Here is an 18,539-nt window from a genome sequence, read left to right as displayed (position 1 = left end):
AAATTGGTGTGAGGGAACATTTCTTCAAGTAGTATGGTAGCACAATGTTATGTAATTAATGCATTTTTCCAAATGTTTAGTACTTTTCAGAAGCTTTAAGCAAGGGCACAGAGATTTTGGTATACATACTGAGATAATTGATTTGGAAGGCTCAGGTTTGTAGAACAACAGTAGTAATAACACTTTGGTTTTTTCTTTGGTTATAAGTTCTGATTTTTTCTCTCACTGGCTAAAGAAGGTTTACCATACTATAATATGACTTTATTGAGTGTTTTATGCTGAAATAAAAAAATTTTGGAAAATGAGTTTGGAAAATATTAAAATAACTAAACTTATTGCTAATGATGAGCTTAGGAGCTGGTACCTAAAAGGTTAGTGTGGGGCCAAAAGCAAGCAGCAAAGCAAGAGGAGGTATATATGGCAACCCTGGAAGTGGGAACCACCCCTCAAGCAGCCCACTAACTGACACCATCACACTGAGAAAGTTCAGTGGAGATACTTATTGATGATAATACTTACCTTAAAAGAATACTTACAATACTGCCCACCACTCAGATGATCAGCAAGCAATTATTGCGAAGTTAATACGATACAATGAGCAAGCAAGGCAACAATGCAAATGCAGCATTAGCCACAAACACAAAGGAGACCCAGCAAAAACCCCAAGGGCTGCCACAGAGGTCATTTACTGCAAAGGCAGAGACCACTGACCAGCTTTGCTCCAGTTTAACTTTGCCTAAATGATATTTAGCCACATCAAAAGGAGCTTTTTGTTTTTAATTCCTCAAAAATATTTACCCAAGGAAAACAAAATGTTTACTTGCAACAGTTATTTGAATGATGTGATAACATATAGGGCCTCTCATTACAGTCTTTCTCAGGTCTTATTTCAGTTTTTGGCTATTTTGCAGATATTAAAGCTGACATGGAGTCTCGCCTTGTTCAGTGGCAAGGCAAGTTGGATGAGCTACATGTCTTTTTCAAGAAGTTGTGCAAGTCACGCAAAAAGTCACTATTTACTATTCACTATTGTTTTTCTTGCGTTAGATCTGCTTTTTTCGATTCGATTGCACCTTGACTATTTTTGTACCGCTACTCCTCTTGCGTTATATTTATTTAAATGAGCAATTTTTAAAAGACAGAAAATGTCCTTCTTTCAATAACGTGGCGGAATAAAACAATTACACAAAGATATTACTATGATACTTTTTGGTAGGAAATATTTTATTTTTGACCAGCACTGTTATGCCTAATTTTGTCCATAAACGGACAAAATTGCTCCGATTTTGAGACGACATTACAGCTTTTTGGCAGCGATCGTCAAGAAACTGAATGTGCCACGGAATTACACCCAATTAAGAAAGATATTTTCTCCCTTCCAGCAGTCATTAGAAAGCCGTTTTGTCCCCTCAAAATCGGATGTAGTTCACACGTTAAGGGTAATAAACTGATAAAAAATGATTTACAATTATCCTGTTGTCAATAGGTTCTTATTCACGTAAGCTGGGTCATAAACTATTTCTTGTGGCAGAATCATGAGGAAGAAGTTGTCCTTCATTTTAAAATCGCTGAAATTGTAGTAACTAAACTTTGAATGAAATTATTGTAGGAAGATTCATTACTTGACGAGGGAATTCCGCATTTAATTGCACGCGAAAAGCGATACGCGAAGCGATGAGTGCGATATCGGTTTTTAAGTGCAATTTAACGCGGAATTCACGAGCCAAGTAATGGATTTTCCTTGAATCACATATTTGAATAAAAACAAGATAAAAAGAAAATAGCATTACTTATATTTGTTATGTATACGTGGATGCGAAACAATATCACTTAGCTCCGCTAAACAACTCCCCTCGTCAACCAATCAGAAGGCGAGATTTTATGCAATGATGCGATTCTATCTGATATTAGGTCTGCTGACTTGGAAAATACTACACCTAAAATTTAACATCAGCAATCTTACGAGAGCAAACATAAAGGCTAGGTCTCTCTGACGGCTTATCTCTGGTTGACATTTTAACCAATTCTCGGACCCTTTCATAAAAACCCAACAAAGACGATATCGCCTTAAGCATTCTTCCCAATGAAAAAATGTCACTGGCAACGCTATAGAGTCGTTCACTAACAACCTCAGGGGCTAAATAGCTTTTCCCTTTGCATTTCATAACGGTGCCGTTTCTGCGGTACAACGTAACAGATGAAACCTTAAGGCTCTTTCCAAAGTCAATAAGAACTGGGCTGAATTCCCCAGAGGCTGAGGGCCGTTCTAGTACAACATTGTTTCCTTTGATGTCGTTATGAAGGTATCCTTTAGAGCGCACGTGGTCTAAAACACTGCATATGATCTTTTTAAATATAGAAATACAGTTTGCTTTAGTAACTGCGTTGTTATCGGCCGCCTGATGGAGAGATACACTTTCTTGCTGAACACCATGAAATTGAGTCACAAGGCATAATGGTGAGGCCTTTGTATCAACACCAAAAATCATGGGTAGATGTGGATGGTCCCCCAAAGCAGAAACGACCTTTGCTTCGTGGAGTAAATCTCTCCTTGCTCGTTCTTCATCCTCTGACGTTTCGTTGTGAGTCATTTGCTTGACAATAACGTCGATGCCTCGATAGCGCCCGAGAAAACACTGTCCAAAGCTTCCACTCCCAACTGGATTTTTAGACAAGTATTCAATGTTTTCTGGCCTGAGTTCTTTGGGTTCAAATCTGGATCCATTGCTCGCTGTGGTTTTTTTTCCAATTAAAAAGGTTTGATGACGTTTCCCACGAGGTTTCTGCGAGACAACTGCGTCGGCACTAACAGCCATTTGAATCATCTTAGCAGCTCTTGAACAACCACCCAAGGCCTCTTTCTTCTCTTCACTGCCTGGTTTAAGCGCGAGGATATGGGGTTTCTTGACATTTTGTGGCTCAAAATGTTGGTCCGAATGAGGCAGTTTCGTTTCCTTAGCCTCAGAAGTACAAGGCACCAACTCATTCGCTTCGCGGTTGAGTAATTGTAGTTCAACATTCTTATTCGTTGAATTCGGCATTTGCTTCCCTTGTTTCCTCTTTCTCCATTCTTTTCTCTGTCTGTTTCTTTCTTCTGGAGTGTTTTTTCATGATTTAATAACTCGCTCTTTTCGTTCTTCTTCATCTTCAAAATCCTTCACAAATTCCGCCATCATTACGAAGCTAATTGATCTATTTCCGAAACACAAATGAGCTCGTGATCGGTGTAAAAGCATAAACAAAGGCTTGTTGATGTGCAGGATATTCAATGCTCGTTTTAATGAACTTGATGATATGTGAAAGCCCGAGTTGCTCTTCAATCGTTTCTGGTTTGCTTTCATTACGTGACATTCTTCTGTCAGAGGAGTGTCGGGAAAAACACCTCGTAAGGATCGTACGTGACAACACCCTCCACGCCTCGACTAACGCTAAAAAAGCTCCATACAATTCCTTATAATTTTATTATAAGGAATTGTATAGAGCTCTCCGGGATACTTACAGTGCAAGCCCTGTGTGTCTTCTCATGATTTCCGAAAAAAATCATCGCTGTCTTCTAAGATATTGCCATTGTTCATGGGAAAAAAAACTCCAATTTTGAAGAAAGCCCCAATTTAGGAGTCTGTACACTGTTTATATGGTGATTGAAACCAAGGTTGTGATTGGTTGATTTAAACTACAACTTTGAATGTGATTAGCTTATTGCCTGTCCAATAACAACTTGGCAAGTGAATTAGTGGAAAACAGGAGTCTTTTAAACCAACCACAATCGAGGAGATTGTGATTTTTATGATTACAGTGGATAAAAATTCGTTCAGCGAATGAAAGCCCTTTCTATCTGCTAGTAAAATGTAATCGCGTGAGTTCTCTTCGCCTTGTGCAACGACACACTTACATGGTCACCGCATATGGAAACCTTAAAAATGTCCCATGCAGTCAAGCAACTACTCCCTGGGAGCCATCTATGTTACAGAATTTCATTAAAAAAGGACAAGTTTTGCATTGATTTCATCGGTAAACCATCAGCTTATTTTTCAACTATAACTTACCTTAGGGTCTTAGACACTTTCTGCGACAGAACGGGATTGAAAAAAATAAATGTACTTTTGCCAGTCAGACCGATTTCGCTCGTTCTTTCATTTGACATCTACGGATCACAAAATTAGATTGTAGACTGTAATTTCGTGGAAAAGGTTGTGGTTATTCATCGTGGTGAATAACAATAAAAAGCTAAGTTTTTCGTTTGTCTCATGATGTAGTCACGTGTGAAGGCCCTACTGAAGAAAGGACTGAACTTCGCCGTAACTCCTGCGAATATTCCTGCCACAGAGATCATCGCCAAGGTCGAAGCAGCCGTAAGACAACTCGACGCCGAACAAGCAGATACTGTCAGACGAGCTGTTAACGGTATCCTTCAACAGGCGGAACCACCAGAGCCTAACATCACGAAGGAGATGCGAGATGCACTTAAAAACCTGAAAGAAGACGAGTCCATCATGGTTCTCCCAACGGACAAAGGGCGTGCTAGCGTAGTCATGGATACTGACACCTACCGTGCCAAGATGTCTACGCTTATTGAGAACGGACCCTACCAGCTCCTCAACAAAGATCCGACAGACCGTCTGACCCGCAAGTTGTCCGAAAAGCTGCTCACCTTGAAGCGAAGCGGATATCTATCAGAGGCCGTTTACAACAAGATCCGACCCCGACACAAACAGCCGCCTAGAATCTACTGTTTACCGAAGATCCATAAGGCCGACGTACCGCTAAGACTTATCGTGTCGTGCGTAAACACCTTTGCATATGATTTATCCGCTTACTTAGCCAACATTCTGTCTCCTTTAACAGGAAAGTCAGAGTACACGGTGACCAATTCAGCCCACTTCGTATCCACCGTCAGCAATGAGACGATCTTAGGCAACTAGATCATGGTATCCTTCGACGTAGAATCGCTGTTTACCAACGTTCCAATCGACGCCGCTGTACAAGCCGCACTGCAGAAACTCGAGAACGACCCAGGCCTTGCAGACCGCACCACGCTGACGCCTGCACAGATCGCTGACCTTTTGACCTTCGTATTGAGATCCACATACTTCCAGTATAATGGATCAATTTACGAGCAAAAAGACGGCGCCGCCATGGGGAGTCCGGTTTCCGCTGTCATTGCCAACCTTTACATGGAGAATTTCGAAGAACAGGCGATAACTACATCATTCTACGAGCCTAGGATCTGGAAACGCTACGTGGACGATACCTTTACCATCCTGGATCGCAAAAACGTTAGACGACTTCCTACTGCATTTAAACAACCAGCAGCCTTCCATCCGCTTCACCACGGAGACAGAGAGAGACAACAAACTCGCCTTCCTGGACACCGCAGTTTTAAGAGAACCTGACGGCCGTCTCTCCACCACCCTCAATCAGTAAAACGCGGTATTGTTAAGTGCCTTTACGAGCGCGCCAAACGCCTCGTAACAAAACCCTCCGTTATCTCTGAGGAGAAAAACATCTGTCATCTGTTCTGGTTTCTAATAGTTATCCTTCTTCTTTCTTGCACAAACTTACCAAGACCGGAAAACCAAACAACAGTGCCGAACCCGCCAACGAGTTCAAAGCCACTGCGGTTTTACCCTATGTTAAAGGTCTATCCGAACAGCTTCGCCGCTGCCTACAACAACAAGGCGTACGCGCTGTTTTCAAGTCGGAGACTACGCTAAGATCTCAGTTAGTACGACCGAAAGACGCTGTCAACCCGGCTAAACAAGATGGTGTAGTTTACAGGATTCCCTGTGAATGCGGCAAGGTGTACATCGGAGAGACTGGAAGACCTATGCAAGACAAAATTAAGAAGCACGACCGAGACATTCGACTCGCCCGTACCGAGACCTCCGCCGTTTCAGAACATGCCCACAACACCGGACACAAGCCACTTTTTATTTAGTGAACGGCTTTCCGAACTGCCTAGATGTAAGGAAAGGCCGCAAACTGTCGTATGTTGTTTAGAATGATTAGGGAGATTAAAGTGTCTAGCGACTGGTTTGGATGCGTCCTTGTCATTTCTTTCCACGTCGCGAGGGTAAACGCGTATTCCAGAGGAAAATTACGTATGTATGTAAAATTTACCTTAAAAAAGACTGCTGAAAAGTACTTGGAAAGCATGTGAAAAATAACTTCTGCAATACACAGAGTTCCAACATGTTTTTTCACTAGTTCTCGAAGCCTTTTCGTGAAAAGCGAAGCATGCACTCTGTAACTTCGACACGAACGATCCGATTTTTTGATCACAAACCTTCCACTGAACGTTGATGGAGGAGTTAGGCTTATTTCTTAAACAGAGAGTGATAATCGACCTTACACTGGAAAAACGTATCGATTGTCTCGAGAAACAAGCACATTACAGCTCTATAAATATACAGGACAAAAAAGAGGGTGTGGCAACTTTTTCCAAGGAGTGATTCCAAGGAGTGTAAGACTAATTTGGAGAGCAGAAAAGTAAAATGTGGAGCAAGCCATAATAAACATTGGGCACAGTCGACTAAATATGCAAGCTGTATATCTAGCCGGTAATATTTTGAGATCGACGAGGGTGAAGGAAACAGCCATACAAAAATTTAGCGAAAATTTCCTTGACTGAACGCTCAAACGAACGTAAATTATTTACCACTTAAATAACCGCAAAAACCAGGCGAAATCATATATGGGTGGATCGCGTGCGAACCCTAACACTTTAATGACATGTAATCTTACAGCGTTGGTCAAGGAAAAAAAGATAATATATTTAAATATGAGCTAAATACCTAAATATTTCATCACACTTAAACGATTACACTCTGTCTCTAAAACGTACATGTCTTTCGCTTCGTCTGTTTTCCAGAGCCCATGAAGTTTAAACAACCTCTCAGAAACGGCTGTGGAAGCGTTATTACTAATAACAGCTGTAGCACCCCCAGAACGCAGACTATGTAGGCCATATTCCTTGGGGTCATAGCCCAAATCTTTCAAAGTAGTCCTAAATATATCCCTGCAGCGAGTATAGAATAACTTTCCATTCCTAAGACTATAACCCGACTTGTTCTTCGTTAATGGCCTGAATAAAGGCAAGCGACTGGACAGATCCAAATTAGCTGCTTCAATATACTTACTTACTCAATATACTCAGCGCCATCCAACAAGCGTTATCCAAAGGATTGGAACCATGATCAGGAACAAAGGAATGGAACCATTTCAGCGCAGCATGGACCAAAACCATTTCGGCTGGGGACCTAAGCTGTTGATCTAAGCCAAATAGATAAAGTTCGACAACAGAAGAAGAAAAAGGCAACTGTAGCGCAATTTTCCTAGTTCTACACCACAGTAAAAACCTGTTTATTTCCTTGAGATATTTCTTCACAGTAGAATCCGCCCTGGAATTTAGTTAACAATTAAATAAAGAATTGAAATCCAGCCTAGTAGCAGGAGGGAGCACCATCCATGCTTTACTTGCAATTACGACCTGCAAGAAAAAATTGTATCACCGAAATTTTACAACAACAGGATAGCGAGTCTAGCACCTGTGACGCAAGCAATGACAGCGATCCTAATAAGCGGCCCTATGCCTGTGACGCAATGTCAGTAGGCTGCATTATAGTAAGAACCTAAACCGACCTTCCGGGGCAAGACAGGCATGCAAAGTAGCTCCTAAACAAAGGCCTAGCGAATAACCTACAAAGAAAACTAAATAACAAACACGTAGTAACTGCATATAAGTCCTAAACTCGACTTTCTCTAGTAGATCATTAAACCCCCAAAGGCTCCACAAATTACATGCAAACGGATATAAAATAGGCAACACCCTGTCTAGGACACAGTCAACTCGGACACTTAAATAACCTAACAATCAGCAAAAACAAAGTTACAGCCTTGATTAAAGAAGGTAAAAAACTTAAACCAGCGGGAACAACGCAGTTCAATTTTGTAAGAAAACCTTGGCCAGGATGGCACGCGAACCATTGGCAAAAAAGGACACAATTTTCCAGACGTGAACAGGTCTCCCATTGTCGAGAAAACTCGAAACCTTTTCGTTCTACTAACAAAGCTCTAAAACGACAGAAATCTTCTCCAACTGACGCAGTCGTCTCTTCACATGACCAGTGTCATTTACCCTGGACACAGTTGCCCATGCAGCTTATGACCAGTGTCAAATCCTGCAAATACCAGCACTAAAAGCTAGTTCAGAAACCTACTCGAAGGGCAAAAAAGCTGGATAATACCTACAAAAATTCGAATCTAAGCGCGACAACCTCGCCCGTACAGCGAGGAGAACCAAGGAATGAACTTAAATTTCTTCCCAGGGTGAGAGTTTGGGATGCAGTCAGCGTAAAGCAATGAACCACATATATTTGCTTGTCAGAAGACGCCAGAAACTGGACGAAGGCTATGATGGGACTACAAGAGTAGCCATCGCTCTCTGTAGGCTCAAATAATGGATAACGCGAGCAACAAGATAAACTGGAGGAACCACTAAACAATTCTCGGAACTTAACTTTTGGGCAAAGAAGTCAATTCCTGACGCACCCGGATTCCAGAAACGCGAAAAGAATCTAGAAAGCTTTGCTATATAAAAATCAGCAAAACAGTCAACTGTATGCGCGCCCCATGACTCTTCCAAACTTAGAAAGAAATCCTGTGTGATTTGCCAATCATCAAAGTGTCTAAGGCGACTGATGTAATTCGTCTTCTCAGTTTTAGTTGGTGGGATCCAGCGCACCTTCAAACGAATACTGTGCTCCGCGCAAAACTGAAAAATTTTAATTGCAAACCTGTGCAAATCCAATTTCACGCTTCCGACTTCTATGATTCTAGCCGCCGTCTGGCTATTAATGAACCACTTGACAAGTGACCCTTCCAAAATTGGCCCAAAAGACTCCAGAGAAAAATCAATGGCTGCAAGTTCTTTCCAAGTAGAGCTCTTAGAGTGCTCTGAAGGCTCCCAAAGCTTGTGACACACACTCCTCATTAAGGGTAATAATTGAACCACACCCTGTAGCACTAGCATCGGAGTAAGCGAAACGCTGTGGCTTATTAATAAGAAAACAATTGCGCTTTTGATGGAATTTAGATTGTTTTCCTAGAAATAGAACTCCTCGATGCAATAGGGATCTATCTTAACTTTCGAGTCCCAGTGCTGCGCGCTTAATGTAGACATAATGCAGTGCCTAGTCATGATCCTTGAGATATTTCCGGAAACAGGCGCTGTAGAAATTATCTACCCTGTAAAAGAGGCCAATCCTCTGGCAGAAAGAACAAAATCGGAGTCGATAATATTGTCAATGGTACTAGTTATTTTTGCAACCCTCCTATCGACAATTTCAATGGTTCCACGAGCGCTATCCCAAGTGATACTCAGCTGATCAAGCCTCTGGCAAGGTATCCACACTGACTTATCCTCGTTAGTAACGAAACCCGCCTTAGAAAGGTCAGTTCTGACGGCATCTGCGACAATACTACACACTTGAGAATCCTTTTCAGTTCCCCATCCGTCGTCAAGATAAACAGCCACGGAAATGCCCTGATGCCTCCATTGTTTCTCAAGAGGCTTAAGAATTTTGGCCGGGAACTCGTAAGGGGCGGACGATAATTCGAAATGTAAAATTGTAAACAAATAGAACTTCACTTGATTGGAATTGGAATGCTTCTAGGAAAAAGCAAGATATATTTGATGGCCCTCAAAAATTTCAACGTGGTGGTACCCACTTTTCAGGTCGAAGGAAAACATATATGCACCCCGCGCGAAGACATAGCTGTTTCCAGTCTTCGTATTTAACGTGCATCTTACCAAGAAACTTGTTGACATATCTTAAATCAAGAACGAGCCTCTTCTTTCCATTAGCTTGAACAGATACGGACAAGGGGTTGACCACCCGGGGCGGTACCTTGGTTTCCACAAAACGACCCGACTCATCTAACTCTTGAATAGCCTCCTCAACAAACTCGGCATGTGAAAGAGACGATCTGTTGTTTTTTAAAACTACTGGTTCTGGAAAACTAACGAAAGGTAAGAAATATCCCCTTTCTATAACGTTAAGAATAAAACTAGGAGTTCCAATACACTTCCAAAGTTCGACGTCTCTTCGAAGATTTCCCTTGACGTTGGCACACGGCGGACTAGTACTTAAGTCAAACTTAAACAATTCGCTATCGCAATGTACCCGAGCGATTTCAGCAACCTCCTCATCAACAACATTGCTGCTTTGTACCGGGTTGAGTATAGGCTCCGTGACGGTAGGGGCTGTATGAGTATCCTGGGGTGAAAGTGGTTCCGCGATAAGCGCCTCTTGGGCTATCCCAGGAGGCAGTGCATTCTCTTGCCAAATGGCCGAGTTTGTGACATCTAAAGCAAAAGTTAATAACAGAAACAGCCAATAAATGTCCAGTTACTGTTTGGGAACTGACAACAGCACGGAAAGATGAACACTGGTATTCACTGTGAATATAAAACATCTATTTCTTTCGTTTTTTTTTTATTTCCCAGTCGTTTGCTGACAGACCAGAAATGAGACAAATTAATGAGTTAAAAGGTTTCTAATCTGTGTCCTATTTTTTTTTCCATGACATTGATAGTTTTACGGACAAAAAAAAAAATACCAATCGAATTCAGTTCCTTTAATGCAAGTACATTGCGATTCTTGGTCTTAGTAACTATTACGTAGTTACAAGAGAATATAACTTTATAATCTCTTGGTAGTTACCACAAAGAAAACTAACAGAACAAGCAACGATGTAAGTGAAAGTTCTACTTTTATCACAGGAACTTATGACAGAAATGCAACAATACTTGGGCGTGCTGAAACAATTAAAGGACTTTGACGAGAACTTGAGTCGAGAAACTGCCGCCAAAGCCTATCAAGAGCAAGAGAAGATAAAACTTAAGATACTGATGATGCAATTTTAATCGACTAATTTATCATATTACTTTCAACGGGAAAAAATTGAGAATTATAAATGCCGGGAATGGAGAATAGGAAATGAAGAATGAGGAAAAGGGAATTGGGAAGAATTAGGAATGGAAAATGAAATGGGAATTTTTTTGTTTACGTTCTGCGGCTAAATAAAAGGAACGGAAAATAACATCCTTTCTTCAACAAACTTAATCAACTGATTATTAGGAGAACAAAAGCTGATTGAAGTTCATGCTTTCTTTCTCTGTTCTTTGTCAAAAACATTGCTGGATTAATTTAGTTTCCATGGTGAGGATATAGAATTTCATCATCTGCTAGACAAAGCCTATACTGATGTGACTTTTCGTCCTTATTTAAGGAGGAATACGAACTTTTACAACAAGAAAATCTTCAGCGCCATAAGGAAGTAAGACATTTTGAGTCAATGTCAGTATCTGAGAAACTGCACACCTACCCCTCCCCTAACTCAACAACAATCACATAATAACAAGTTAGGGTTAATGTTGGGTCAGGGGAGGGGTAAGTGTGCAGTTGATCAGATTCTGATATTGATTCGACATTTTCACAATCACTATAGAATTCACTCCACGCTTCAAAAATCGTCAAATCTATCATTTGACGATTTCCATTTGTGCAGATCACAAAAAGAGAATAAAGGAACAAAGAGGACCATTGACTGCTTTTTGTGAGTTTTGCCTTCTCAGACGGAAGCGCTGAACATGCACATCTTTGATTCCAGAAGGCATAGACACACGAATTTCATGGCGAATAAATATAATGAAATCCAATTAAAGACGTAGAAAAGTAAGCCTCTTAAAAAAGCGTGAGTACACTCATTCCTGGGAACTAGGTTTTTTGAGTAACATCCGATTTGGTACCAGGGTAGGTGAAATAAAAACAAACAAAAGGCTGACATCTTGTCTGAACGAGTCCTGGTGCAGGGGCCGCCCTCTCTGCCTGCTTATTTTCTCTTGGTTCCATTCCAATGTAATTTTATGATGTGTCAACTTAGATTGATTATTCCTTAATTTCTTTGCTGTAAGAATATTGCCTCATAATAACTTTACCTTCAAATGCCTCAAAATATATCTTTAGAATGAATAACACTAGCAAGAATTTATCCCATTAAGTGTTTTCTGTGAAAGATTTTTCAGTAATTTTATCAGAAATTCATTCTGAGTGACTGAGAAATTTGATGATTTTAGTACAGAGGTGAACAAGAGTAGATGCCATAATATTTTTCATCATGACTCTCCTATAGCTGTCTGACCTGAACTTTTTCCTGTCTGGTAATTAGATGAAAATGCTGCAGGCAAAACAGGAGCAAGAAAAAAAGAGACTCCGTGAACAAATGGAAGCTGAAGCAGCGGTACAACGGCAACAAATGGAGAACATGATAAAGGCGAGAATGATGGAGGTTGAAAAACACAGACGAAATTTCATGCAAGAAAACCAAGTACTCAGCCAACGACTTGCACAAATGCAAAAATCAAATGAAGGCATGGAGAAGACAGTGGAGAGCTTGAGACAACAGCTGCTACTCAATCAGAGCCGACAACGGCAAGTTCAAAAGCCGGGATTCTTTGATAGAGCGCTGCAAATGATACCAGTCTTGGGCGGGGTTGCTAGCACCTTATCAAAGTGTAGCGTTATGTAAAGCCTCTAAAGTTATCCCTTATCATGAACACTGGTTCAATTTTTAAGTAGTGGCATTATATCAGCTTCCAGTTAATTATAATTTGCAACGAGTTAACAACCTTAAAGTTATGTAACACGTTTCCCGCCTAAGGATATGATGTTGATTTTATATATGAAGTGAAAATTGTGCGTTCTCCGTGATACCAATTGGGCTGCAAAACAACTTGAATGTGATCTAAAATAAAATAATTTGAAAAAACAAACCAATCTGCTCTTCTGATTATTTAATAGCTGGCGCAAGCAAAATCCCCTTTCGGGAGAATTAAGCCCGAAACCTACCTAACTATGGTAGGCTGTGTACGAGAAATAACATAAATGTTTGGGATATCAAGCTTGCTTTGGTGCGCTCTTGCGGAAGAGAAATGGGGGAGGAGGGGGACAAAAGACAAAAATAGAGACTGCTTGCAAGGATTTCTGTCTTTTTTTCCGCCTTTTGTGTTTTTCTCGTCGCCAGGTTTAGCACTTGATAGAATTAAATCACAGCAGTAAAAAGGAGAGGATGTTTAGATGTCTTTTAATGCCTGCCGATTGAATGAAACAACTTAAGGAACGACGGTAGTTATAGGAAAAAAAACAAACATGCAAACAAAAACAAATCATCAAAAACAATATTAAAAACGGTCGCTCGGTGGGACACGAAAGGCGTTATTGTTACACAAGTCAGGCCGACAGATTCTGCGGTAAATTATCGAGGAAAAAAAGCAAATCAGAACCAAGAAAATTAACCAGTTTTTTCCTCTCATACAGGGGCTGCCTATATCGAACTAAAGACTACATACTAGTCACTTGTATTCAAACTCTGCACACAAATATCATTCTATGCGTGGTGCGTTGAGCCGTTAAAGAACTATTTCAATGGCTGTGCTTTAGGATCCAGGCAACAGGGATAGAAGTCGTATCCAGGGTCTTTTTCAACCACTCATGTCATTTGTACTTTCTACAAAGAGACAAGGATATTTCACAAAAATCCTTTTAATAAATCAATAAAAGTGAGGCTAAAAAATGTGACAACGTTGGGTAAAAATAAACCAACTAAATTGCTATTTACAATGACAAGTGAGACTAACAAACATTTAAGTTTGTAACACCAATTATCGACTTAAAATTTTTTGATAATGAAAGATTTTCCATATATCTCCAATTTCAAGCATCATCAATGTAATGCATCGAAAAATAAGCCTACTTGAAAGTACAACGCTGCCTGTCAACTGATCCAAGCTCAAGGAATCATTCATCTGTTCCTTTTCTCAAAGTCGGCTTTTTTTGTAAGGAGAAAAAAAGCTTGTCAGCTAATTAAAATTAATTGAACTAATTAGTTTGAAAGTTATTGAGTTGACTAATTTGAGTTAATTAATTGAAATAAATTGAGCTTGTCTTCTGCCAGGGTCACAGCTGCTTGAAAAGATCGAATTATTGGGAGAGTGAAAATTGAGGTTTGGGAAGGAAAGGAAGCTCCTCTCACTCCTTCCCAGACCTCCAATGTCTCACCTCACACCCTTGACTGTCTCCAAAAGAGGAGAGCCTGGCATAAACGACTAAAGGAGTCTCTTTCTTCGCGTCAAAAAGTCACGTTTAGGATCCATGCTAAACTATTTTACTCTGACATCCTAAGAAATTCGTTTCGCGTTCAGATCGGCGAAAACACTGAGAAACATCCAGGTATTTTACTGCTAAAAAGAACTTGCATTTCCGGTTACAGTATAAGACGTTTCACGCGGGACTAGAAATTTGGGAACTTCAGCAAACCACCACGACCAACTAAAGGTCTAAATTATGAGCAGAACACTGGCTCAGCACATGCGTTTTCAAACTCAGTTCATTTCTCAGCAGTCCCCTGCAAAACAACAACGTGAAATCACTAAAATTTACGTAATCTGAGGAGGGAAATACCGACGGTAAATTATCTAATACCCCATTCACACCAGCAAAACATGTTTTGTTAAACTGGTTTTCATTGAATGAAAATTATAAACAGAGAACTGAAAAACTTGATTTTCCATTGGATTCAAGTACTTGCTAACTTGCATTTCCAATGTGCTACATTCAAGTCAAAAATATTCGGCTAAATAGTTTCTATGAAGAAAAAAAAAATTAAACTGTGTTTAACAAAACAACTTTTAAACATGTTTAAGCTTTGGTGTGAATGGGGCATAAGTTTCCAATTTGAACTCGACGCTGCTCTTATACGTTTTGCTGAAACACAGGTGTAGGGCCATAAGAGACAGTAAGCACGTCCAGAAATTTGCGAAATTCTAAATAAACAGTAGTCTCCATTTGGCGCGAATATATGTACGTTGTTTTTCGTATCTGTTGCTGTTCGGAAATTATCCGTTCCGAGATGCAAAAAGTTTCCGAGAGTGAAGCTCGAGGAAAAGTGAGAGCTTTGAGCAACAGATAATATCTAAGGACAAATATACGAAAATATTCTTGCGCCAAATGGAGGCTATTGTGTTTATCTTCCTTGAATTAATTTTGCAACGCGCGGGGAAAGTGTTTACGAACAGTTCACCGTTTACGTAAGATGTTCACTTTTCAGTGTTCGCTGGTACAACTGTATGAACACAAAAACATGTCCTTTCTTCTGTAACAACCAACAGCCAACAACAACCCTAATGGACGAAAAGTTTGAAAATCGGGGAATAACAGATAGGGTTTATTCAAGGATATTCTGCAGTTTTGAGCTAGTGGATATTCGGTCACACGATGCATTTAGACCAATCCCGCGCGCGACCAAAAATATTTGATGGGATATATTATGAAATATCATTCTTCTTACTGCTCGCTAAACCAGTTGCCATGGAACCTTTTCTTCCGTGCGTTCAGTCAGCTTCATCATCATCATCATCATCATCGAAATCATCGCTATCTTCCTCTTCGTCGTCATCATCATCATTATCATCATCGTCGTCGTCGTCACCATCTTGTTCTCTTCTGAACCTAATTCCTTCTTTTTTCAGCTCAGCTTCTGTAAGACGTCGCTTGATCCACCTTCCATCTGTTATTTCACCTACCTATCACAGGACAAAAAAGGACACAACATCAACCACAGCACCAATTATGTGAAACTCTCAACTTGCATTTTCACACCAGATAAATATTTAAAGCACCTTGATACTCCCCACGTATATCGGAATATTAAGTTTCCTTCGCTTGGAAAAATACACCTGTTTCATTAATTCTATGCAATACTCAAATTACATTTTAGCAGACAAGATAAATATTCGTCGCATTCAAATACATTTGTCCATAGAGCGAGCAGTGAAAGAGAACATTCTATTTTGAATTCAAATATCTACAAATGACTACAAGACTTTATTTTACAGCAAGGAAAAAGATCTGTTTCAAATAACAAACAACAATGGTCCCTGACGATTAAAATGAGATGAAGGTTTACAAACACATAAACTACAATAAATATTAATTTTTTTTAATAGGACGAAAACTGTCTAATATCTTCGAAACTATTTTTCGCATACAAATCATTCAACTCATTCAATAATTTTCCAACCTTGTACGACTACATGCAACGAGTTTTATTCCAGTTAACTTCTCCACCAACATAATTGTTACACGATTGTAAGTCAGACAACTCTAAATATTTCTTTTTGATGATTCGGTGTTCTCGCTTTAATATTTTTCTTCACTTTCCTTGAAGCATCCTCTCAATGAAACCGTACTTTTCTTACAATACTGTTTCAATCATATACGAGACACTTAAAAAAAATAATGATAAAAAAACAAATTCAAAACAACTTAAATGTTCTCACTTGTGCCTCGCTGAACTAACGCCTCCTTAGCTATCCTCGTATTATTTCATGCTACAGTAGTTTCTAGTTTGCTTAGTTTTGAGATTGGAAGGAAGATGTACCATTTCCGTATTCCTAGAAGCAAAAAGGAACGCCCACACTCCACAGGAAAGACAAGACAGCAACGAGTAACGAAGGCAGGTCCTTTATTCTGGTGATGGCGATGAGAATAATAATTGTTTATGTTCAGGGATGTGACAAAAATATGGGAAGCTGCGTAAAGTGTACAAAGAATCAGCTCCACGGTGTGTGCCAAATTGAAGTTCAAAAATATATCACTTTTTAGGATTTACACTGACACGAGACCAAGCAGAGACAAACACATACGATAGTTAGTTGAGCAACTTCATCATCAACAATGTCGTTCTTTAATTTTTCTTCAAAAATGAGCTTATGTGACGCGGAAGACCGATGGGCCCTACAATCATCTGACAGTTACAAAATATGAGCAGTGTAGCCAACGAAGAAAAAAAATCAACTCATAAATAAGAATAAGGAAACCATTTAAGAGCGAGTAAATTATATCGCAGTGCCGAGTTTGACTGGTAGCCGCGTGTCACGGGTCGCGCCTATGAAGTTTAAGCTTTTAAAACGATTTGTTTTGCTTTTTCGTTTGTTTACTAGCAGGGCGCTTACGCATGACGCACAGCAGTGCTTCATTCGTAAAGCACTAATTTTACTGGTTGCATAACATAACGTCTTTTCTAGATCTTTCAGCTGAATGAGATGTCAATGGAAACTGCGCCTCAAAAAGGCTTCTTCTCTCCACTAGTTTAATTAGTGTGTGCAGGCGCTTTATTTTATTCAGGACGTGGTAATTTTGCTCTTATTTGGGTACAGAATGGAAACAACGAGCCGAAGCGCTCGTCAGTGGTGACCCTCTTAAACACTTTTACTTGATTTTTTTTCTCTCCTTTTTCATCTTTCTTCCTTTTTTATGCAATACAAGTACACAGTCTCCCCCTCCCTCCTCGGAAAAAAATATATATATATACCCATCGAATTTCATGCCCGCCTCTCTTCTTTTTTCAATTGCTTCTCGCCATTTTCTCTTTTTTTCCTTATTACCAAACCCGGAGTACTTTGCTCTTTATTCTATGTTGGTGAGGGTTTAGCCATATATTTTCGTTTAACACACTTAAAGGGTTTTAGAGTGTAAGGTTTGAAATAGTCAATTTGACAAATTCACTGTTTACAATGTTGTTCTTTAATTTTTCTAAAAAAAAAATAAAAAAGGCTTCTATGACAAAGGCGACCGAGGGCTCTACGAGCATCTGACGGAGTTACTCAACATAAGCAGTGCAACTAAAGACAAAAAGAATCCAACGGACAAATAAAAATAATGAAACCATTTAAGTGCAAGTAAATTATAGCACCGTGTCAGTTTCCTTTTGGATGTTAATCATTTCACCTACGATTTTTGGTGAATTATTTCCTATCATCAGTACAAACCTTTAAAACGTAAATTTATGACAATAGAATCAACATGATTTTCGCTTTTCAAAACACGCATTTGGATTTAAACAAGAAAAAACCTTTTTTGTTTGGTTCTTTCTATTTTGTTGGGTTAACGCTTCCTGTTAATAAAAGCGAGTAGATGCTGGTACAGATTGTAGGGATCAACGTCATCAAATCCAAAGCATGTATGGGTTCACAGTAATTTCAGGGCACATAATTAAACCCAAATAAAAGCATCCCATAATAACAACACAAGCCTAAAAAATTCAAAAATTACCATTGCGCAAAGAAGTTTGGTCCGAGAAAAATTCTCACAATTCATCTTTTTTTCTCTCTCTTATGTAAGGCATAGCTACAGAAGATTTCTCTAACAAGATTTCGCTAAAACTCAAAGGCCAATCGAATGAACTCGAATGAATCAAACTCCCAAAGTTTTCAATTAGGTTTCAGTAATCAAGCATCCACTACACTGGAAACTACTGTCTGTAAATAATATCAACGTTTTGAAAGCTAAATTTGTTTATGTCTTAATTTAATCTTAGACAAATTTTTCTGGAAACCATAGTCAAAGAAGCATTACATGAACCATTAAAGTACTTAACATGGGCTGTTTACGGTCTCCGCCATCCCCAACAATTGCTCC

The 18,539-nt window shown here is 39.6% G+C and overlaps 3 protein-coding genes, 1 long non-coding RNA gene and 1 pseudogene across 11 annotated transcripts in view; 1 reads left to right on the top strand and 4 right to left on the bottom strand.

Annotated features, from left to right (window-relative positions):
• Positions 1 to 18,539, bottom strand: part of LOC149049003 (NLR family CARD domain-containing protein 4-like) — a 173,820-nt gene that overhangs the window by 32,278 nt on the left and 123,003 nt on the right. The window lies entirely within an intron of this gene.
• LOC113670393 (ephrin type-A receptor 4a) lies at positions 1,207 to 3,523 on the bottom strand. The gene has a single exon (XM_027186534.2). The coding sequence runs from the start codon at positions 3,039 to 3,041 to the stop codon at positions 1,938 to 1,940; it is 1,104 nt and encodes a 367-aa protein (XP_027042335.2). The 5' UTR covers positions 3,042 to 3,523; the 3' UTR covers positions 1,207 to 1,937.
• Positions 4,271 to 5,240, top strand: LOC149049014 (uncharacterized). The gene has a single exon (XM_089201470.1). It carries the CDS (start codon positions 4,452 to 4,454, stop codon positions 4,920 to 4,922), a length of 471 nt encoding a protein of 156 aa, XP_089057596.1. The 5' UTR covers positions 4,271 to 4,451; the 3' UTR covers positions 4,923 to 5,240.
• On the bottom strand, positions 8,411 to 11,915 carry LOC149049013 (uncharacterized; annotated as a pseudogene).
• Positions 13,589 to 18,523, bottom strand: LOC149049012 (uncharacterized). Its single transcript, XR_016185405.1, has 3 exons — positions 18,512 to 18,523; positions 15,409 to 15,643; positions 13,589 to 14,466 (listed from the first exon to the last, which is right to left on the bottom strand). It is a non-coding gene; the product is annotated as an uncharacterized LOC149049012 (long non-coding RNA).

This window comes from Pocillopora damicornis, chromosome 3 (genome assembly GCF_964200805.1).
Source record: "Pocillopora damicornis chromosome 3, jaPocDami1.2, whole genome shotgun sequence".
Classification (NCBI taxonomy): domain Eukaryota; kingdom Metazoa; phylum Cnidaria; class Anthozoa; order Scleractinia; family Pocilloporidae; genus Pocillopora; species Pocillopora damicornis.
The sequence above is the reverse complement of the archived record's forward strand: the minus strand, read 5'-3'. Positions and strand labels throughout refer to the sequence as shown.